The 23,391-nt window shown below is 35.3% G+C and overlaps 3 protein-coding genes across 5 annotated transcripts; all 3 read right to left on the minus strand.

The window, feature by feature from the left end:
* Positions 1 to 1,172: 1,172 nt before the first annotated feature.
* LOC108992857 (carbonic anhydrase 2-like) lies at positions 1,173 to 5,683 on the minus strand. The gene is made up of 10 exons (XM_018967548.2): positions 5,462 to 5,683; positions 4,176 to 4,237; positions 3,904 to 4,050; positions 3,634 to 3,682; positions 3,400 to 3,516; positions 3,191 to 3,244; positions 2,475 to 2,560; positions 1,969 to 2,074; positions 1,723 to 1,881; positions 1,173 to 1,486 (listed from the first exon to the last, which is right to left on the minus strand). Exons 1-10 carry the CDS (start codon positions 5,648 to 5,650, stop codon positions 1,448 to 1,450), a joined length of 1,008 nt encoding a protein of 335 aa, XP_018823093.1. The 5' UTR covers positions 5,651 to 5,683; the 3' UTR covers positions 1,173 to 1,447.
* Positions 5,684 to 8,301: 2,618 nt separating this feature from the next.
* On the minus strand, positions 8,302 to 14,995 carry LOC108992878 (phosphoglucan phosphatase LSF1, chloroplastic). 3 transcript variants are annotated; one of them, XR_001996402.2, is made up of 11 exons: positions 14,582 to 14,995; positions 14,387 to 14,493; positions 13,240 to 13,696; positions 12,959 to 13,030; positions 12,610 to 12,731; positions 11,956 to 12,171; positions 11,430 to 11,535; positions 11,064 to 11,176; positions 10,173 to 10,317; positions 9,643 to 9,897; positions 8,302 to 8,518 (listed from the first exon to the last, which is right to left on the minus strand). XR_001996402.2 is itself a non-coding variant. In XM_018967584.2 (10 exons), exons 1-10 carry the CDS (start codon positions 14,882 to 14,884, stop codon positions 9,778 to 9,780), a joined length of 1,761 nt encoding a protein of 586 aa, XP_018823129.2. In that variant the 5' UTR covers positions 14,885 to 14,995; the 3' UTR covers positions 9,468 to 9,777. The 3 variants fall into 3 exon arrangements, 2 of the variants coding, with proteins under 2 accessions (XP_018823129.2, XP_018823130.2); XM_018967584.2 differs by lacking the exon at positions 8,302 to 8,518 and having other exon boundaries at positions 9,468 to 9,897; XM_018967585.2 differs by lacking the exons at positions 8,302 to 8,518; positions 14,582 to 14,995 and having other exon boundaries at positions 9,468 to 9,897; positions 13,240 to 13,712; positions 14,387 to 14,454.
* Positions 14,996 to 20,240: 5,245 nt separating this feature from the next.
* LOC108992775 lies at positions 20,241 to 21,416 on the minus strand. The gene has a single exon (XM_035693450.1). The coding sequence runs from the start codon at positions 21,231 to 21,233 to the stop codon at positions 20,355 to 20,357; it is 879 nt and encodes a 292-aa protein (XP_035549343.1). The 5' UTR covers positions 21,234 to 21,416; the 3' UTR covers positions 20,241 to 20,354.
* Between the last annotated feature and the right edge of the window lie 1,975 nt (positions 21,417 to 23,391).

The raw sequence follows: 23,391 nt of genomic DNA on the forward strand, positions 1-23,391 counted from the left end.
TACTGCTTTTTTCCCGCGCATGAAAGTAAAAGTGAAATAAAAAATCGCTACTTGCTTCTCGCCTCACTTGGCCACAGTGAAATAAAAAGTGAAATAAAAAGTGAAATAATACATGCCAATCTTGGCCCCAACCTTCCCACCAATACGCCAATATTCAAATTTTTGACTTAAATGTAAAATAAAAAGTGTAATAATATGAATTAGAATAACGAATATTAATGTGTAACTTTTTAATAATGAATAAATATTTAAATTATAATTAAAATTAAAATAAATTAAAATGTCAACACTAATATTTTAATATAATAGTGATAGATTTGGAGTTTGTTATTTGGTGATTGAAAAGTGTTTAGCTAAATTTGTAAAAGTGAATTTTTTAATCAAATTTTGGCTAAAGTTTGTTGAGCTCACTATTAGTGCTCTCCAAATCTATCATTATTATATTAAAATATTAATTTTGACATTTTTCATTTATTTTAGTTCTAATTATAATTTGAATATTCTAACTTTGACAAATACACCAAATTATCTATAAAAACTATTCTCTCTGTCTCTCTCTCTCTACTGATAGGAAGCTAGGGTTCTGACTGGAAATTTTTGACTTTGCCCTCAAAAATTTTGAAAGTATCTGGAAGTGGAATTTTAGAGAGCTCTATGCAAAGATGGTGAAGAGATTATAGACTATTGCCTTTGAGTTGAATATTCCAATGATGTCTTCAGTTGTACTAAAGGGCATTTATGTTTCATATCAAGAACTTGCAATTGCAAAGAAGGTTGATTTGAAAACTTCGTCGAAGTCGTGGGAGATATTGCAGAGAAGTTGCAAAATGGATCGTGGAAGACGACGATTTGGGATTTGGGAGCGAGAAAGAAGAATTTTTTTCGCCAAAATAATATTTGGCCAGCAACTTGGATTCAACAAATTTGACCAGATAAAATTATCAAAGTTAAAAATATTGTGACTTTATTGAGCATACTATAATAAATTTTTATACAAGTTAGTAAACTTTGACCCAAATATAGTTTCGTTGAGTCCACTACTAAGCCCAAGGGACCCATTTCATTATTTTCATATCTAACTTGGTTCTGTCGGTCCAATACAAAAACTCGTGCAGAATTATTCCTAACAACTCCCCCCCCGGGGAAACTTTTTGCACAGGAAAACTGAATCGTTCTTGAAGAATCGAAGTGTTCATTATTTTTTTCATGGAGCATTTTGATGAACATATCCCTATGTATTTGTTTGTAATAATCGAATGAGGCCAGGCAGGATAGTTAAGATGCTGGGAATCTGTCAAGGAAATTGGGAGGAAAATTGAAATTCAGTCTGAGGACACTCGAAGTACTAAATAAAAGAGGCGTTGTTCTACATAAGTTATCATATAATAAATATATATATGCAGAAGAGCCTCATCTTTGCCAGGAAGAATGGCCTCTAAAGCGTGTCCTAGAGCTTCCAATGCAGTATCGTGGCCACATCCTTTACCTAACAAAGAAACAAAGAAGAAAAATGCAGTAATGAAGAAAAATTAAATTAGAAGGTGCTTATTTCTTTATTGCAGAAAAGGGGAAGTAGTTTATCTGGTGCACTTCTAATTGAATGAGCACAGGTGTTTTTAACTCATCAAGCCAATTACAAGAGTACACATGGTAGGTAGAAAAACAAGCTATATAGAGCTAGGGCATCAAGACGAGGTGACTCATAATGGTTGATGTTCATACGGATAGAGAGGGAGAAAGACCAAACTCTAGCCCCCACAGCTCAAAGCTTCCTTTAACAAAGTCGTAATAGCCACCCTTCAATGCTAGTGTTTTCTTCACCAAACCATCCCTCACAAATGGGTAGGTTAGTAGGTTTCCAAGGGATACATTTACTGCCTCCTGCATCACAATATTGGAACATTCATGGAGAGTAAATAGTCTGTATTGCAGTCTTTTCATGTAACTTTTTTTTTATCTTGTTCTAACCTTTTCACAATGTCCACAGAGTTCTGGGAAAGGTGCATCGCCAAATTCTGCTTTCACCTTGGACTTGGCAGGCAAAGCGATTCTTACCCAATCTTCTATGAAGTCACTGCACATCCCACTCATAGTTAGTAATCAACATCTCTTGTTTTAATTGCTTGATCTTAAAAGTTGTACTTTTTACTAGAAAACAAAGAAATATGTGACTAATGTGTTCTATAGTAAGGACTGACTATTTCCTATGCTTGAGCCCTAAATCTTTCTGACTTTAAATTACATGGACGACCCACTTAATTCCCCAATCCGAGTTCCAAGTTCAGATAGCAATCAAACTCAACCATTCCAAATTAGACTAGAATAAGGAGCAGGATTACTCTGCCAAAATCTCGTTCCACATATCTGCTCTGTTTTTTTTTGAGCAAATAGCATGGAAATTAGGTTTTGATATTGATGACTGATGAGGATGAATAAAAGGCGAATATGGTGAATAAATAAAGCGAAGGCCTTACGTAGAGGGGGGTCCTTCGTCTGGAAAAGACAGGAGCCCCTTAATTCCACCACAGGCACTGTGTCCAATCACCACAATGTTTTCCACCTGCGGATGATAAGCAAATGCACTGTTAAATCAAAAGGTAACAACTTTTTGTCTTTTTCCTTTTTCCTTTTTTCAAGAGTAGCACCGCTCCGTTTGATGCTTAGTTATAAAATTAGTTATTTATTTATTTATATTTTTTAATGTATTTAAATATTTTTAAAAATTAAAAAAATACATCAATACATTTAAATTTATTTTTTCATCATTCGGTAATAAAAAATAAAAAAAAATACACTAAGCGGTATCATTTGGACGGCATAGTTTTTTTTTATTCTCTCGTTCTTTTTGATAATTTTGACTCAATTTAGATACACAAAATATCTCATTTCATCTCATTATTATAATTTTTTTAAACTCACATATAAAATATAATAAATAATTTAATTTTTTTAATTTTAAAATAAATATAATATTAAAATATAATATTTTATTTAATTTTTAACAAAATATATCATCTCATAATTGCATAACCAAATGATTACTAAGAGTTGGGATTCAATTATTCAACTAACCCCTTATGAACTATTTATTTTCAATTATTCAACTAACCCCTTATGAACTATTTATTATCAATTAAGTTGAACTCAGCTGACATTCCTCTCGAGAAAAAGTGCAGTCTTGGATGGATACCTTGAGATGCAAAACCGCGTATTCAACGGCAGCCCCAACTCCAGAGTATCTAGTCTGTTGCAGCAGTAAAAATCGAACAACCCATATATATAAGATAGTGTAAAAAACTACCCAGTAAAGGGGGAAAAAGTGGCTCAAAACACAGAGAAGAATTACAGAAATAAACATCGACAAGACAATAAGCAATAAAGTGGAGACTCTTCTGGGACCTTATCAAATGGTGGAACCAAGTTGGCAACATTTCGGACCACAAAAGCCTCTCCTGGTTGGAAATGTAGCACATGTGATGGGCAGACCCGGGAGTCGGAGCATGCAAACACCATAAACTAAACAACCAAGAAAATTAATAATGATTACAAGTTCCCATGGAAGAAGAAAAGAGAACAAATATACCAAAATCTAAAAAGAAGAAAACAGTGATCTATAGCATGCTGATCGAGTACCTTGGGGCTTTGGCCTTTAGCAAGTTCTCCATACAAATCCGGGTTTTTGCTGGAGAAAGTACCAAATCAGAAGATAAAGAAAAGCCTTAAACAAGTTTGTTGTTTTGATAAAATTACAAGCAAACATGAGATTCTTAAGTGTCTGTACGTGTGTGTGTGTGTGTACAGAGAGAGAGAGAGAGAGAGAGAGAGAGAGAAGTCCTAACTGGCTAGCTAGTTCACAATATTTAACGTTGGAAAATGTGAAATATTAGATGTAGATTTACTGACTCGAATTTCTCGTTCTTGAAGTGGATGTAACCGTTTTTTATCCTCTCAATTGGGTTAAAAGGGTTGCCATCAGAAGTTGGGGTCTGTAACTCTGCGGTTATCTGCTCCACTTTTGCAGCCGCTACAGCTTTCAATTCCCCCTTCTCACTGCCACCAAATCAAAGCATATATATAAATGCAGAGATCGAAAGGATCGTAACATAATTTGATATCATTATTAGATCGATTAGATCCGGAAAAAAATAGATTGATCGATCGATCGACATAGTCACCTGAGGAGCTTCTTCAGACCCTCAACAGCTTCCTCGTAAGAGTCCTTCCCCATGTCTTCTCTCTGCAAATTCAGTCCAACCAAAAGGCCAGAAAGAGTATTATGAAATTATGGAAATAGTGTGTATTGAAGTAACCTCATTCAGAAAGTGACAAATACTGCTATATAAAGTGCACACACATTTCCCAAAGAAGAGGACAGAGAGAGAGAGAGAGAGAGAGTGCCATGCACGCGTGTAAAATACTATTCTCAGCTGGAGGAAATGGTAGCAATGAAACGGAGAGGAGTTTTTTGCGGTAGTGTCTTAATTATGTGATTTGAATGGACCTTTTCTTTTAAGAATGTTTGCTTTCTATCCGGCCGGCTTCCCCGCCAATTAACTAACGCCTCCCACCTTCACGCCCTGATCCTCATCTTTTATTATTACATATATATTTTATTAGAATCAGAAAGACAGATCAGAAGGTAGCGCGCACGCCTATTTACTCGGAGCCGACATCTTCGACTCTCGTATGAATAATTGGTACCGCACATTTTTCAGATATTGACACATAAGCCTAGCTAGCCTAGGAGAACCAAAGGAGATCAGCGACCAGGTCAAGTATTAGTAGTACTGGACCATGCATGTATGAACAGATCAGATCAATATTAATGTTATTATTATCCTAATTAAATTTTGATATACTTTCCAACATATTTTTGTAAAGGGTGTTCAATAATTTTTGTTAAAAAATATAAAACCATCTAAAATATCATGTATATATAATTATAAATTATAAAATTTAATTAGAATTAATATCACTCAAGAAGATAAGTTATATTGCCTTGCTTCTCATGATCAGTTTAAATGGCACAGTATATATATATATAGGCCGTTCCCTTTCAGCCGGGAGGTCAGGGAGTAGAATTGAGAGATCAATAATGCAGCATGCAGCCATTCATGGATTAATCAAGCAATGTGTCCAGTGAGTTAAGTCCTACGTTTTGCTAGCTGTTCGCCCTACGTACGCATACACCGACCGACTGACCCAATTCTTTCTTGCTGAGACTTAAGAAACTGATACGCATTCATTTCAGACACGATCGAATTCATTTCAGACAACTTTCGATATATGGATTTATCGATTAAGTTCAGAATGTATATATTACACGATCGATCTTACTAGTATTATTTTTCTACAGCAGGCTTGCACGTACGCGACGCACACAGAAAGTAAGATTATACTTTAAAATACGCATCATGCATGGACAATGCAAACACTCAGAGAGAGAGAGAGAGAGAGGTACCGGCCAAGTAGGGGTGATGATGGGAGCAGGGGCAGCGAAAACAGGCTTGTTCTGGATGAGAGGAGGGGGAGGAGGAGAAGAAGAGCTAAGCCTAGCGAAAACAGAAGGACGTAGTGTAGCTTTATTGAGAGAAGATTGGGCCGAGGAAGTAGATGAAAGACACCAGCTGTTGATGGAAGCTGTCGACATTGCGCAGTACCCCTCAGCTTGTTGGCTAGATTTATCCCCCTAAATAGTCAGCTATCCCCAGATAACGAAAGCGAAAGCCCACTAAACGAGAGCTTCTTCCCTTGTAGATCAGGTTTGAATGCTGGAGATGGAACAGCATTCCCACGTCAGATCATGGCCCGTTGGGCCTTAATTTATTCCTAGCTCTCATGCATGCATATATGCATGTCACTCCTTGCACAATGAATATCGATGCAGACTAGCTTGCTGTAAGCACATGCATGCGATAGCTTTTAGCCACTTGTCGATAACATTGTGGTCTTGCTGCCAAAGGTTATCGGCTCCGATCCTCTCATGAGAAGATCATGTGTTTCATAAAACTCCACTTTATTTTCTGACAACGATACCAAACTGTAATTTTCCCATTTAAAGGAAAAATTAGTTTAGTAATTTTGTCTAATAATCACTTATTTCAAAATTTTAAGTGGATAAAAAAGTATAAATTTTATTATTTATTTTATATTTTAATACTCATCATCACGTGTGGGTCAAATTCTCTCTCAATGAGTATTTCTCAGTGGATGGTTTAGCACGTAAAATATTTAATTAATTAGAATTGAGTGTAGGGTCAGAATTCGAACTCAGAACTTCTGTTTTGATACTATATATAATCATCACTTATCTCAAAAATTTAAACTGACAAAAAAAAATAGATTTTATTATTTATTTTATATTTTAATAAATATAATGTACGTGTGTATATAATTTTGGAATTTGTAAGTTGATTTTTAAGAATTTGTGATGCCAGCTTGAATATATAGAACACGGGGCCAGGTTTGGTTCTTTTGATAGCTAGGAGAGCTTGCGCACAATTTGATCAGTATTAATACGCCATCGCGCTAAGCCATTGATCAAGTCTAAATGATCGGTAGTAGAGCCATCATTCATATGCTCATGAATCTCTTAATTCCGAAACCAAGTTTAGCTTTTAGAAGGTAGAAGATGCTTGTAATTAATTCCTCGGATGCTACCTAGCTAGCTAACAGTCTGTATCTCCATTTCATAACTGTCTGTTTACAACAAGACAAACGTCTGGCCTTCGTTATCCTTGGGTACCGAATTCTAATGGCTTAAAAGGGACAGACTCGATGAGTGATGGATTGTAGAGATAAGGCCCTATCCTTAAAACATGGTTCTTGTGGCATTGTACATGATCTTATAAATGTTGTATCGATCCATGCAGCTGCTTTCAATTTGTCGTATATTAAATTGCATGCGAGTACATGCATGATATCGTTACCAATACGATTTGATGGCGCGCACCTTGCATGGTCTTGATCTAGCTAGATCGTTATAAACCACATGCAGGCGCAACGCAATCAAATACTACTTACCAAACAAACCAACAACACGTACAGTTTAATAAATTAGCATGAACAAGGATGCACGTGCGTGTGTGTGGGGAGGTATGTCTGCTGTGTGTGTGTGTGTGTGTGTGTGTGAGAGAGAGAGAGAGAGAGAGAGAGAGAGAGAGAGAGAGAAGGTGCATGATTCAAACCGGGTATACAATCTGGAGAAAGGCGCAGCAGTACTGCCAAAATCTCACAGCCATTTTCGATTTCCCATATGCATTGCTTTTTTATCTTCATACTTCTCTGGAGAAACAGTGTGGAATATTGATCAGAAGCTCACAAAAAGATCCAAGAGAGGGAGGAGGAGGCCGCCTATATATATGTTTGTATGTATGTATATATATATATGGGTACGTGGTTTTATTTGGGAACGATTTGGTTTTCTAAGCTATGACCAAGCAATAATGTCGACATTATATATATATGTTTTGATATTACTTGACCAAAAATAATGTCGACATTGTTCAACATCTTGTTGTCATTCTAGTCCTGTTATCTTATCATTTTTGTGCAGACGGATCAGGAACTGCTGTTGTCAAAATTGTAATTTTTACCTTTCATCTTTTCTTCAATTTATAAAAATAAAAAAAATTAAAAAAAAAAATCCAATAAACAATTTTTTTTATTAATAATAACTTGTTTTATTCAAATAGAAAAACATAGGGTTAGGTTATATGCTACAAGGAAACCTTAAAAAAAATGTTATAAATAGACTTAATTTGGAGAGATAAAATAAGCTAGGAATTGTTACATATATATGTATCTCTATGACCATGACCCCCATGAATGATGGGAGGTGGCATGAAAAACTGAAGAAAATAGTTCTTCTGCTGCTCGACTGACGTGTCATGCCACGTGATTTTATTTTATTTAAAAAAAAACACAAAAACAAAAACATAAAAGGAACAAAAACATAGGAAATCGTTCTAAAGTCATTCTAATTTGTACCGACGCACGCACAAGATCTGAGTGAAGATTTGCGTGAAGATTTGCAAGCAAGCAAGCAAGTGGTGGTTCGGAGAGGAAGAAAAAAGTAATACAAAACAGAATCACTACAAATTAAAGTTGCAAGGCTCTGGATCATTATCAGTTTCAAAGAATTAGCCTGAAGGTCGCCTCCATCCCTATTCTCTTCCACATCGATTTCCTTCCAGCAGGGGACCATAACGTTTAAATGCAGCAAAAAGTATTTAAACGAAAAATTAAAAATTAAAAAAAGAAAAGGGGAAGGAGAAGGAGAAGGAGAGGAAGAAAATCAAAGTGGGCGGGGAATAATCACGCACAAACATTAATACTTGCTTATGCTGGTTTACAAAAACCCAAGGAAAAAAAAAAAACATACACAAGCAAAGAAATTCTGCACAGACACACAAGTAAAGCAAAGAAATTCTGCACAGATATACAAGGCAGCCTTTGGCAAACCCCTCTGTCCAGGATAGTGACAGAAGCTCCTATCAGTGGTTCTATGTCGATGTTCCTGCAATTGCCACCCATTACAGCCATGAGAGACGAAAGGTTCTAATCCATTTGGGAGAGAAGAAGGTAATAACAGGTCAGGAGTTAGGGTTTCGTTATTTGGGAGAGAAGATTGAAGAAGGAGATCGATCTGATTTGTTTTTTTTTTATTATTTTATTTAAGAGTTAGTCTACATACATTCTCTATCATATAAATCCATACTGTTATATTTAAAAAAAATAAAAATTACAATAATATCATTTTTAATGATTTTTTTCTTTTACTCTCATTTATTAATGGGACTGTACATGCAATTTCCTGCTCAAGATTATAAATAGAATTTTTCTTTTTTTAATATTTAAAAGTGGTTGCCACCTGGCATGCCACGTCAATCGGGATACACCATTGGGAGAAAGAATCGGTGGCTGTAGCATTTTTGTTATTAGAATCAGACTTGTGATCTTTATACATCTTAATATAATCTTTTATCTTATTTTGTAACGGAAATGAATTGGTATATGATTGAATTAGGCTGGTCCGATATACTTGAGAATTAAACAAGAAATATATCAAAGAAATTGGGAAGAAAAATGAAATTCAGGCGCAGTACGCTACTCAATTCAATAAAAGAGACTTATCCACATAGCCCAGCCATCATATATAACCTGAGGAAGAGCCTCATCTTTACAGGAATGGGCCAGAAATCTCTCAAATATGTCTCACAAAACACAAGCACTTCGAAAAAATAGATTGAGACCTGCCTAAACAAGCCTATAACAACATATCTCATAGAATGACCAGCAAACAGAACCACGTCTAGACTATAATTTCTGGCCTCATCATTCAGATTTCATTCACCCATACAGTGAGTGACAATTCTTTTTAAAACATTTTCTTTTCTTATATACAGATGGTTCAAAGATACGGGCCAGCTCTTAAGTGGTATGCTAAAACAAGTTATCTGTGGATATGGCATGACAATTCATTTCTATCATCATTCAAATTTCAGGCTAGTCAAAAAAACGAGAAAGGTAGCATCAACAGATTCAATAGGTTTGACATCTATGAAGATGCATCTTTATTTGGTATATGCTAAATTTCCACAAAGTAATGAACATGATCATTTCAAGTCCGGAAAAGAATACCTTCAGAACCGAGCTTAAAGGGATTGACTTGAGAATGTACAACAATAGATGACAACTAATGTCTCGACAAGGGCTGCTTGAAAATGCCGTAGTATCAAGGACCCAACAACGTTTGGGGTTATTGTGGGCCCTCGACTACTTGGGAGCTAGTCTGATTGGACAGACGGAGAATGCAACACAACGAGCTGCTTTTGCCAACATAAAGCGCTCATTTTCTGTCAGAGGCCTCTCAATCACCTTCACTACATTTGCATCCTTAAACATTAGAGGAAAGCCACCATCAGAATGTGGCAAGCATTAATAAAGAAAATAAAGAAATAATAACTTTCCCAAATATTAATAGCAATGACATTTGCTGTTTCTTGAAAGATGTCACCATTAGTAAATTATGCACAATGCCAAAATATGGATATGAGGTTACTATTACTACGATGAACCTGTGGCATTAATCGTCTGCCAAAATACTAAAAGTGAGGGTTGCATACATTTCAAGTTCATTCGTGCAAAGTATGACAAGACAAAGCACTAACCTTCTTTTGTGGTTGGATAGAAGGTCTAACACTGGCAGTATCGCCAATCACAATTACATTGTTAACATTCCCCCTTTCATCCCTTTCCGATGGTGAAGATGTTGAATGTCTCCATTGCCCATTAGTGATAAATTTGTAGTAGTACCTTCAGGCACAATTATATTTAGAAAGAAGTTTAGCTTCAAAAAATATTCCAGACCATGGTATACAACTTAAATTATGCATGTTGTAAACGGTTAGGATGTCCACTAATGAATTGCGAGTGTTCTTAAAGATCGTGATTGAGAACTTCAATTTGTTGAGAATTATCAAAAGCAGATATGCACAGAACACAGCGACAGGCCAGAAGCCAAGCTCTCCATTTTGGACTAGATGACTATATTTTAATATTACGTTTAACAATATACAATTTGAAAACTTTTTTTTTTTTTTTATGTCGGGGAACCTCTCCAAGGAAGGGCCCTTCGGACCCACCCCTGTAGAGTAAACTCCGGTCTCATGCACCGCACCCTTGGAAGTTTCTCTACATAGAACTGGTTAAATCACTGGCTTTTCACTAGGGGATGTGGCCCCAAAGGATTATTTGCACACATGAGGTGTTGAACCTTGGACCTTGAAGGGAATGATACCCCAAGACCAAGGCCTTCACCACTTAGGCCAACCCCTTGGGCTTCAATTTGAAAACTTAACTCCCATTCAACCATATATTAGGGCTTCTTCCATAGATAACTACTGCAGTTACGAGAATCAGAAACTACAGTTGCATGATCTTCGAAAGTCTTTCAAGCAGTAAATTCAACAAAGATGCCATGAGACAGATTAATTAGAAAGATTCTACATTTTAAATCAACAACAGCAATTAAGAGAAAGGACAAAAAGCTTGACACTTACTTTCCTTGCGGGAGTCTAACTTCCACTTCATATCTAGGTCCACCTTTATGGATTGCTTTAATTGGTTCTTTCCAATTTCCAGTAAAATCTCCAACCAAATTTACATCTTCTCCCTATAAAGAACACATACAAGAAGCACCATCAAGACCTAATGTTCCATAACAAAAACAATTATAGCAGATATGACAGTTTAAAACCTCCATGCTCTAAACTTTGTTCAAAGAATTACCGATCAAAAAAAAAACTTCATTCAAAGAATTACTTCTAGCCAAGAGAGCAACAAGAAAGAGGAACATTGTCCCTTCATTTCAGGCAATCAAGATTGTTTAAAAGCACAATGAAGATGAAAATGAGATTTTCCCTTACCTCTTGCCCATTCCACACAAAGGTCACAGCATGTGTAGCGGGACCATCATGACTGCCTTTTTCCACCATAGCTATAAGATCCCATGTTGCCCAAGCAATTGCTGGTCTGTATAAAGATTTTATTTAGATGCTTTGTCAAGTTAAAGGGTCCTGATAGCGATAATCAAATCTTTGTTCTTTTTTGTTTGCCATTACCATTTTGGGTGAAAAATCCACCAAACCAGTTAATAAAAAAATTATCTAACTAAGAAATAAATTCTAGAAGCTAAAACAGCCTATAGTTCGCATATGCATATACGAGCTCTCGAAAATAATAAAAATAAAATTAATGACAGATGATAAAGAACCTCAGCTACAAGTCAATTATATCTCCCATAGGAGTTTTTAAGTCATAGCTGAAAGGAGCCAGAATACTTCGATTGTTATCTCTTAGGTTCTTTAAAGCTGACATGCAAACCATGACGAAATGCTCCTAGGCATTGCCAACAATACAGCACAAACATGCAGGAAGGTTGGCAAGAATAACCTGTCAGGTCTGCAAGAATGCAACCCGGTGACAAAATTATAAGCTGCATGAAGGGAAGTGTCTGTCATCCAATGCAGGTATGCAATCACACAAGCTGGCGATCGATCAAAACCAGTTGTACAAGTAACAAAAACACGATGGTTCTTTTTTAACAAACGTAATAGAAGCCCCACGCAAAACGGTAACTTCTTCCTCATATCAAAGGAGTCTCCATCCCTGCAAAAGAAAACCAAGGCAAATTCGTACAGCAATCAGCTAGGAAGCCTCAAGAGTGGTAAAAATTTAAGTATGACCTACTCAAAGTTCCCATTTCCATTTCCAAAAGCATGAAGACATCAAATTTCAGGCATCATTCACAGATAAGAAGAAAATGTACAGAAACAAGCCAAGTGTAGAATACTCTCAAAAAGTCAATCCGCAAAGCCTAAATTTCTTTCTGATTAAGCATCAGTGAGATCTCACAGAAAACCATAAGTACACACACTCACTACTCAGCATAAGGATACCGTTAGCAGAAGCAGCATCCTGATAATTTGGGAAACTTCTTTTATTAACAAGTACACGCACACAGAAAATGCCATGGCTAATAAATACATATTATTGTATATGCATGGGGATATATATTTACAGACTAACATGGAACCCCTTGGTTACCTTATAGGATAGTTAATCAGGAGAATATTGGATCTTTGGCATGATTCATTGATTGAAGTGGAATTAATCCCCCAATTTTCAGCTTCAATTCCACTTTGGAAATTCACGACGGCAGTCACACCCTGAAACAGAAATTTGAAAGCTCCTATAAGAGAAAAATGGATTAGGAAAAAAAAAGGCCTTGCAAGGAGCATTCGTTGAACATGATAATGATCTGCAGATGCAAATTAATTGCAGGCAATATCCAAAAAACACTTGCCCATTCAAACAGAAATTTAAAAAGATGTACAGAAAGAGAAGCAATATGCCATGAAAAGCAACAAGTGCAACAGACAAAGGTGCTACTTACAGCAACATCTGACAAAGTCTCTATGTCAGATTCTGTTTGAATACATGATCCCACATATATTTGCTCCGTAACCTAAAAATAAAAAAAAAGTGAATGTAACATAAGTGATATGCTAACAAACTAAAAGTTATCATCAAAAGCATAACATTGAAGCGAGATCCACAAATTAGTCAAAACTGGACACCATCCAGTCCTGTTTCCTTTTTTTTTTTTCCAGAGTGCACCATCCAGTCCTTGAATATACCAAAAGTATAGAATTTAAAAATTGATGGACATCACACCTTGCTATAGCGCATGCCAAGTGAGTGATTATAATATAGCTCCCCTTTAGAACGTTCCAGTGCCTTAACATATTCCTCGAGAGGAAAATTCCCATGAGCCCATTCTCCATCTCCCGACTCTTCTTCAGAAAATATACAGACAAGTTCACTTAGGGATTGAGAAAGAATATTTTTCTGCAGTTGTGATTGAATTTGTCCATTTTGACCACTCAAAAGTTTCCATCCTTGGGATGTAAGAAACTTCGAAGAAAACATGACAAATCCAGAATTCCCATTACTGTCAGAAGATGTTTGCAAATTTGATGCCAATATACTCTTGTTCCAGCTGGCAACAGAAACTCGACCTCTATTGAATAGTATATCAAGATCACCCAGATGTAATTGTTGAATCGGAAATGGAGAGTAGGGCCTCTCAAGAATTAGGCTAAATGATCCTGTATTCGCCTTCAGCATCTTCCTGAAGACACCAAAGACTGAAAAAATAAAAACAAACAAAATAATGAACATATCTTTAACAATTATTTCATTAAGTAACTTCGCATTATATAAAGGCTAGCTTAGCCCCTGAAATAAATGCAATGTTAACTGTTAAGTGGAGTCCATAGAAGTTCTCCACATTGAAGATTTGAAATCCAATCAACAAACACCACATATTAGGACAAGGCTCTGTTAAGGGGAGTCCATATATGTTCTCCACATTGATAGAAAGCTAATCCAAGAACAGTACAACAACGATGGGCAATACTGTACAGTTGAGGTATATTGGCCTCAGCAGGCATTGAACGTAATTAACCACGGCACAATCTCAAAGCAGTCATCTCAGTACAATGAGTTAATAGAGTAACCAAAGTCCCAACGACCAAACCCTTACTGCAGGTTCCAGCTCTGTCATTATCCACTTCTATTAGATTATCACTCCTTAGCATAGTGCTATCTACGCAACAAAGAAAGCGGGTAAGGCAGTCCCATAAAAAACAGAGGAATTAAACTAAGTATCGAATACTACCCCAACTTAAAATCTAACGAAACGATCAAATTGAAGAAGAGAGAAACTAATTCTAATATAGATGCCATTTTGTGTATGATTCAACCAAAACAAATGAATTCACAAATTTATTTATTGAAAACAAATAAATCCTTTTCATACTGTGTATCGCCGAAGTCCTTGATCTCCATAAGCCTACCGCCAGACGAATCACTAGCCTTTTTCAAAGTGTCACCCACCATGATTATCCTCGACTTCTCTGCATTACTCTACAGTCTCAAAACAAAAACAAAAAAGGTCGTTATCATAATTTTGGAGAATCTTAGAGCTCGAAAATTGGAAAAGAGACTGAAATACCCCTCTCTTGAGAGAGTGAACGAAGACTTTGCCGTCGACGGAGAGAGCGAATCGAATACCGAGTGGTTTTTCAAGAGTGACCATGTACTCGTTCAGGTTCATCTTGAGGGAAGAAGAAGAGCCACTGGACATTGCGATAACCGTCAACCTGACGGTTCCACCATTGAAACGAAGCTTCTCTTTTCTAGCACCAAGCATCCCGATAGCTCCACTGTACGAGGAGCACAGATCCTTGCCCCAAAACGAGGAGAACATTGGAGGACGATGGAAAGTTCTGCAACTAGAAGCTTGCAGAGAGGGCATCTTGTAAAAAGAAATTTTTATAGGTTTTCTCTGCACTTCGAAGCTCTAGTATGACTGAATTAGAGAGAGGTTACTCTACTCGAGCTGGTTCTTGGGAAGTTGGGAGAGATCAGGAAGAGAAGCCACAGAGTGGGGCTAAGAAATTCAAGGTCCACGTGGCTCTATGGAGAGGCCCCACTTTTCTGGCTCGTACGGAGAGTGGGAAGACATGAAAATTTGATGTATAATAAGGTAATTTAAAAATAATAATGAGATAGTTTTAATTTAATATTTTTTGAATTTTGAGAAATTAAATAAAGAAATTAAATAAAAATTATTATAAAATTAAAATATTGTTATAATATAATTTGTAATATAATTTTATTTAAAATTTTGAAAAAATAAATTAATTTTTTTATTTTTTATTTAAAATTTAAAAAGGATATAATGATTAGTTTAAAAATTTATATTTAAATTATGTTTTAGGAGTAAATTGAATGATATCAAACGAGGTATAGTTCCATACGCTTTTCAAACACTTTTCATGCACTGACACGTAGAAAAGTTTGAAAAAATGAATAGATTTTTCTCGAAAGAAAACACTAGATTTCTAGGCCATTCCTATTTGACGTGGCGACGTTTGATAGGATCATAGGAGGCAATTGTCGGTTGTAGATTTAACGAAGGGATGCCGAGCAGCTGATCAAGAAAATGAAAACTTTTTTAACAACGATGATTTTCTCTTCCCAAAATTCTTAAATTTTTTTTATAATTTTATTATCATACATTATTCGAATATAAAATATTTTTTTTAATTTTTAATTTTTAATTTTTTCCTCTAATCATTATTCAAACACAAAATTTAATACAATTTTTACAAACTTAAAAAAAAACTAATATTAACAAAAAATTCAATTAAAAAATTATATTCAAACATTTATTTAATTATATCTATTTACTTTTATAAACTTAGATAAAATACTTATTTTAAAATAAAGTTTTAATCAATTTTTGCTCTCTTATTTTCTAATACTCAATATAATATTTTTACTTAAATCATTTTGTTGTTATTCTGATTCATAAGATTTTGAGATACTTCAAGCATGCTAACATGCCTAAATATTAATATATAGGTCGAACTTGAGAGTCGTGGTTGATAATTAAGAGAGTGTCTTAGATAGAGAAGTCTTGTAATCTTAAACGTGAAAAGGTAAATAGATTATTGAATAAAAAATAGATGAAAAAAATAGGTGGTTGGATATCATGCATACATTCACAACAAATAATTAATAATTGTAAATCCACTATAAAAATATATATGTAAAATATGTTATAAAAACACATAAGTTTTCTTTTTAATTGAGTAAGGTTAGAGAGAAGCCATTATAGTAGTGCACATTTTACGTTCACTGCGTGACTGCTTCTAGTTGATTATTCCCAACACTCACTTAGAGAGACGTGTGGTCTAGATGATGACACATCATGTGTGTAAAATGGATGCTACCAATAATGACTTCTATCTATATTTATTCTTTACAAAAACATCACGATCTCATCTCATTAATATTTAAATATTAAAATACAAACATATTTCAATTTTAAATTTTTAACTTTTTTCATATAAATATTATCTAATTATTACAATTTTTTTCAAACTTGTAAACAAAACACAAAAAAACAATTCAACGATTTCAAATCTCAAAACAAAAATTATATTCAATTTATTCTCTCTCATTTTCTAAAATCGCATAAAACATCTTAACTCAAATAATTTTATTATTATTCACAAATAATTTTATTACTATTCACATAAGATCATCTCATCTTATATTATTATCCAAACGAGTATATATATACATGCAAATTTTATACAGGAAAGCTTATATACTGTCATGCATGGTTTTATCATTGTGTTTTACTTCAAAGAAGTCTGGTGTGCAACGTACCACTTTTAGTGAGATCCATTAATATAATTCTAATAAAAAAAAAAGATAAATCATTTTTTAGCATAAATATTAACTTGGAAGACTTTCACATTAGTAGTAGTGCGTTGGGTGTATTAAAACAAATGTGTGCTAAATAGATTTTCTCTTAATCATTAATATGTGGTCTATCTATCAAAATGTAAATTTTTTTTTTTTTTATATAGTAAAGTAAATATATGTCCACATCAGAATGTAAACTTTCTTGAGTAGGATTTGTGTATAAATCTAACACTTCTCTTGCATAAATGTTATTCGGCAATTTTATGTGTTAAAAGTAATTACTTAATGCAGAATGGACCTCGATCGCCTGCAAAGACCACTCATCATTACATCTTGAATATTATATATCTATATATATATATATATATATATACATACATACATACACACACTCACTAAATAGATACTATATATCAATGTAGCTAGCAGTAATTGATACGTCTCCTATGCATATTACTTATTAAAAAACGTACGATAAACTTATTGTGTGCCTTGTGATCAATGAATTTATATATATACATGAGGTATCACGTTAAGCATGCAACAACTACGTACTAGAATTTTCCTTGAGATTTACTTAAAGTTGGTAGATTCCATTGAGATAGATGCCTCGTGTCAAACTATTATTGGCAATGGTGAAATGGAAATATATGTGTATATATATATATATATATATATAGTCGAGTTCCAACACGTTGACCAACTAGCTAGTAGAATAAAGGACAGGTCGAACCATTGTTTAATTAAGCTTTCTTTAAAGAAGCAAGATCCTAACTTCTCGGATTAAAAGCAACATGATGCTATACTTCAAGTACTGGATGCATGCATGTTAATTTCCTGACAACTATGACGAAGAAAATAACTCATCAATGCCTACCCATAAGTTAATCAACGGTCCAGATCATCAAATGACAATCCGGGGAGACTGCCTTAATCCACATGGGCATTTATGGCATTTAACGCATTTTGCTTGCTTCGGGAATACATAGGGAGCAAATAAATTTATGAGGTTGCGGTCCAAATCCGATGCATTAATTTGCTGGTTTGACACTCCAACTAACAACGAACATATATATATATAGCAACTGACATTTGGGCCTTAATGAGGCCCATATCTGGGCCAGGATAAGATTTGACCGTCCAACTCAAATTTATTTTTACAAGCTTAATTACTTAATTAAAGTTGATAGTTGTGCATTAATCTTCAAAATTCAGGCTCTCTTTTATTTTCATGCACACACACACGCTGAACGTACGCGTTGAATTAAGCATTTCAGCCAGCATCTAGCTAGCTGAGTTTTATGAGTGCTTTTGGATTACCGTGGATTAGTCGTACGTGTGTCTGGCCGTTCTCTAGAAGCGTATTTATATATTAATATAATAATCAACTACCTAACACCGATCGAGAACCTCTAGCTCGTATCGTAGACCAAATTAAAAGGTGTCAATGTCATACAATTCGGCAGCAAATAGTAATTCATTAGCGTGAAAATGCCGCATAAAGATTTCAATGAATGAGTTTGGTTTTACTTTTGCCGATGATCAAAAACACCCGGCCCGCATATACACGCCTTCGTCTGTTCCTCATGCATATACACGCTTTCCTTTTTAATGTTAATTAATTAGGTCGTCGTGTCTGTCTCGTCATGCAGTAAGTTTAGTTATCGATCTTAAAATCTCACTTGACAATTGTATTAACTATGTCACCAACTTTCCAACAACATGATCCGCATGATGCATTCAACTAAGGACGATTTTTGGCTTGAATTAAACCCTTGATCAGTTGCTATATACAGTACTCGAATTAGGAGATGAAATTAATAGAATATTGGAGCATGACATTTTCTTATAATATTGATACACATTGACGAAGGGTAACATCATGATCATGATGATATTTATGAAGTACTTGGACAACTTGTCTATATTGTCGAAGGAGATAAGATCAGGACAATAGTACCGGACCCACCATTTGCTTCAACTTTCTTTTGAAGTACTCGGCTGATCATAGGAAATTAGTGGCCCCCGTTCTGCCACATCATATGTGTGTATATATATATATATATATATATATATGTGTGTGTGTGTGTGGGGCATTCTCCTGCAGACACATTAATATATAGTTATAAACCCATAAGATGTAAAAGTTGGCACAATGAACCTAAAGTACTATATATTAACTTTCTTACCAGCTGCCGAATACAATTTCTATTAAAAATTGTATAATATCTCAAGTCCGATGGATATATAGCTAGCATTTATAAAACACGTTACATGACGTACGTTGGAGCCAGCTTGGTTTTCAAAAGGCTCGCTAGCTCATAATTAATTCTAGATCATTAACATTAACGTACGTACGCGATATGGATCATTTTCTTTCCAGTTTTCACATTCCCTTTCGCTGTTCGATCGAGGCCATCAAGCAATATCTTTTGACATTAGAGGTTTACATGATTCGATTTTCTTTGCCCTGCATGCATGCCCTTTCACTCAGAGTACTCAGTGGCTTCCAGAGAAAATCGGGCGCAATCCCACCAGTCCTAGCTAGACCCTGAACTGCTGCAATAATTATGTCTATTAATTAATTTCTCATTACAATTACAGGCTACCGGCCGGTGCTTCTCCACCCGTCGAATATTTTTTAGCCAATTTACTTAATATACGTGGCAGTCTCCACTGAATGTGGGCCAGAACATTGGCTCAATCAGGTGCAGGTTCATAGTCATGATCAGAACGTACGTACAGATCAACTATAGATGTATATATTTTTAATTGCATGCGCTTAATTTTTCTTCCACCATTCATTTTGAGATCGATCATTAAATAAGCTTGCTTCACTACTAGTAGTACTGTCGTGCATTCAAGTATAATTTTACATTGCAGCCCACTAACCCTTCACCAAAGACAAATTCAATACTTAATATGCTTTATTTATATATATATATATACACACATACTCATGACTTGGGAAACTTGCGTGACAATGACCTGTTTTAGCTATATACCATGCCTTCGAGCCTTCGAGAAATTAATTAACGAAATTTCAATGTATATATATTAAAATTGAGTGGAATTCAGCAGATCAAATTATAAAAGATTTAAAAAAGGGGAATAAAAAAAACAAGAAACGGACGAATGAATAATATGATCATATCATGAAAAGATAACACTGTACATGAAATATCTCGTGAAAATTTGGTAAGAACCAAAGTAATTTACACAATCACGTAAAAACTCTATCATCATTAATTAATTTCCTAAGCTTTTTTCATGACGAGTCTTTCCCCCCCAACCCCCCCCCCCCCCCGCCATGGCCTCCTTTTTTTCTGGGTCGTAAGCACCAAGTAAGCAAGCAATCGCATTTCATGGACTACGTACCCACCCAACTTCTCCACAATCCATATTTATTTAAAAGAGAAAACAAATTATAAGCTAATTAAACAATAAATTAATGAAAAAAAAAGTAGGTCAAACAAAATTCGAGAGCTGGAATCTGGAAAACCTCATCAGAAAGGAGGGAAGGTCTTGCCTAACGCACCCACGCTAGTCCAGAAACCAACCAAGTCTTGCCTGTATGGCAAGTATGTCCGCCTCTTGTCCCCCTCCCTCATCGCCCTGTTCCTCACATAGAAAGCTTCGTGCGCCGACGACATGGTTTCCTTCGACACGGCCTTCTTCAGGACCTTCTTTTCCAGCTTCGAATAATCCAGTTCGGCGGCCTTCTCGGCTCTGATCTCAGCTTCCTTCTTCGGCGTCAAGAATACCAACGATTCCTTGCCTTCGCTGTTGCATCTGCGAAGAAAACTCGAGAGCCTCCACCGTTTTGATGCCGACGCGGGTCCAGTTCCGGTGGAACTGCTTTTCTTGCATTTGCTGGGGGAGGCTTTGGCCGAGCTGTTGTTACTACTATTCGGAGTCCAAATACAGTACGTTCCTGGAGGGACCCCATCCAGCCCGTCCTCCACCTCTTCCTCCGAAGACGTCGAAAACGTCGACGACGTTTGATCGCGTTCCTCTACGAACAGCTGCTTTAGCGGAACCCGGACGGACAGCACATCGTGACCCTCTGCCTCCTCTGGATCGCACGTTTCATTGATTTTCTGTTTACTCTTCTCCGCGAAGAGGTCGCGATTGAATATAGGGAAAACCGGACCGACGTGGCCGTCGATGACGGCCACATCGTCGGCCCTACGAACCGAAACGAATTCGAAGTCGTCATCGTTGTCCTCTGGTTCTTCGCCCCGATAATCATCACCAAGTTGTCGCTGCCGGTCCCCAACACCGTCAAACTCGCGGGTTACTTCAGCTGCTATGGCTGCCAGTCTATCCGAAGAGTAGCTGTTAAAGCTGGGACATGCCGAAAGTTCGGAACTTTCTCCTTGCATTTGGAGCGTAATTTTTACACCGCTTGCTTCGTCTCTCGAACTCCTTTTCTTCTTCGTCGTCTTCTGCTTCTCGTGTCTGTAAATCTCTGGGGGTTGATTCTTCTTGACCTCTGTGTTGTGTTTGGGAAATGAAGGAAAATAATTAAGAAGATTTGGTTAACGGGTCCCTATATATATCAAGCCATCAAGGTGGGTGGGTAGTGCGTGATTAATTAATGATGTTAAACAAAATAATGATATATGAACAAAAAAAAAAAAAAAGGGTAGCCCAAGTGTTGGCGCGTGAATCCAGAAGATATAAAAATGGTTTGACATTTTCTCCTCGCGCGCCTTACTTCTTTCCGTCGTTCTTACGTTAAACGTGGTGAGTTCACGTGTCTTATGAATCTATTTCGGTTTTTGGGTTTACGAATTAAATAGAAAATGATATATATAGTATTATTGTAGTGTGTGGTTTCCGGTATTCTTTTGAAAATTTTGAAATAAAAATTTATATTTATATTAAATTTCTTTTAAAGATGATCCTATTTTTTTGAAACGAGTATGAGAAGATTGTATACTCAAAAAGAGAAAAATTATATATAACATTATCATTAATAAAGTATGAGTACTTTTGTTAGATCATTTGAAATTTACCGTTCATACATGATATGAGAATGATGCATAATTATTTTCGCATCGGAAGGGTAGCAGTTGATCTACCTCATGGGTGGATGGATAAATGTTTGAATTTTTGCGATTATTTTTTTAACAGGAGTTATCGAATATCAAAAACTTATTACACAAAATCCTATTTTTTTAGAACGCGTTGAAGGTGTAGGCATTATTAGTAGAGACGAAGTAATAAATTGATGCTCTTGACATGGTACCACCATGCAGTGTCACGTGACTTATTAAAAAAAATATAAAAAGATTATATTCAAACTAAAATAGGGTCCAAAAATATAAAAACATGAAAAATGAAACTCTAAATTGATGCTCTTGACTTGACAAGGTGGTGCCAAGTCAAGAAAACCATTTGAGCAATATGTTTCAAATGGACAAGTAGCATTATCCTTAAAATTATTAACTCATTTTTAATATTTAAGCTTCTTATTTCCGTTAATTTAATAACCTCATCAATCCTATAATGTGTGTGTGTATATATATTAATCGGCTGCATGTGAAGACCGTGTAATGGTTTTCGTGCCGCATGTGCCAACTAATTCATTTGTTTTGAAGGTCAAACTTTACATTTTTTTTAAAAAAAATGTTTTTTTTTCCCCTTAAAATGTCACCATTAAAGGCAAAGTGTATATATATATATATATGGATTATCTGCATCGACGGTTGAGGGATGATGTTCGAGAACATTAAACTTTCCAATTGAATTCGACAGCCACTTTCCGAGGAAGATAGAAATTATAATAATTTACATGATCATGATGGCATGGGGACAAAGATAAAGTTATCAAGAACAAGCCGATCGATCGAGTTAGCACAGGTTGGATCATTAATTCTAATTAAACAGATGGAGGTTAAAGATTATTGCCAGCCAAACCGCAGACTTCTAGAAAGAAAATCCTGCAGATCAATGCATACACCACAAATAATTATAAATAACAGCACGTACATACGCATACCAATTACCATGACTTAATTACTCGATGGAGGATACAGAATATATATATATATATATATATATATATATATTAAAAACCAACTAGATAGAAAAGTGTTTTGCAGGTATAGACAACTTGCCATAGATCAGACCAGAGAGGGACTTATCAAAATAGTGTAAAATGAGGAGTATTTAAATCATTTTTTTATTATATATATTGATAAGTGAAATTATCAAAATATCACATGTTTTATATGGAATAGATACCATATATATCTCTTTCGCTTAAATGGAGAGCTTTTTTTTTTTTTTTAGATTATAAACAGAATGATTTAATTAATTACCATCCAAATAAATTATATATGATCTGTTAGTACCACTTATGATTCTTAGTTCAAGTATATGCATACATATATATGGGTGTTTTGCTGTCATGAATTTAATCATGTATTGTACGTATATACACGTAAGTGCTGACCTATATGCGTACAACTCTTTTCAATAATAAAGTTATAGGATATATATATATATATATATAATTATTTTTTTTAACTTTAC

This window comes from Juglans regia, chromosome 1 (genome assembly GCF_001411555.2).
Source record: "Juglans regia cultivar Chandler chromosome 1, Walnut 2.0, whole genome shotgun sequence".
NCBI classification, from domain to species: Eukaryota; Viridiplantae; Streptophyta; class Magnoliopsida; order Fagales; family Juglandaceae; genus Juglans; species Juglans regia.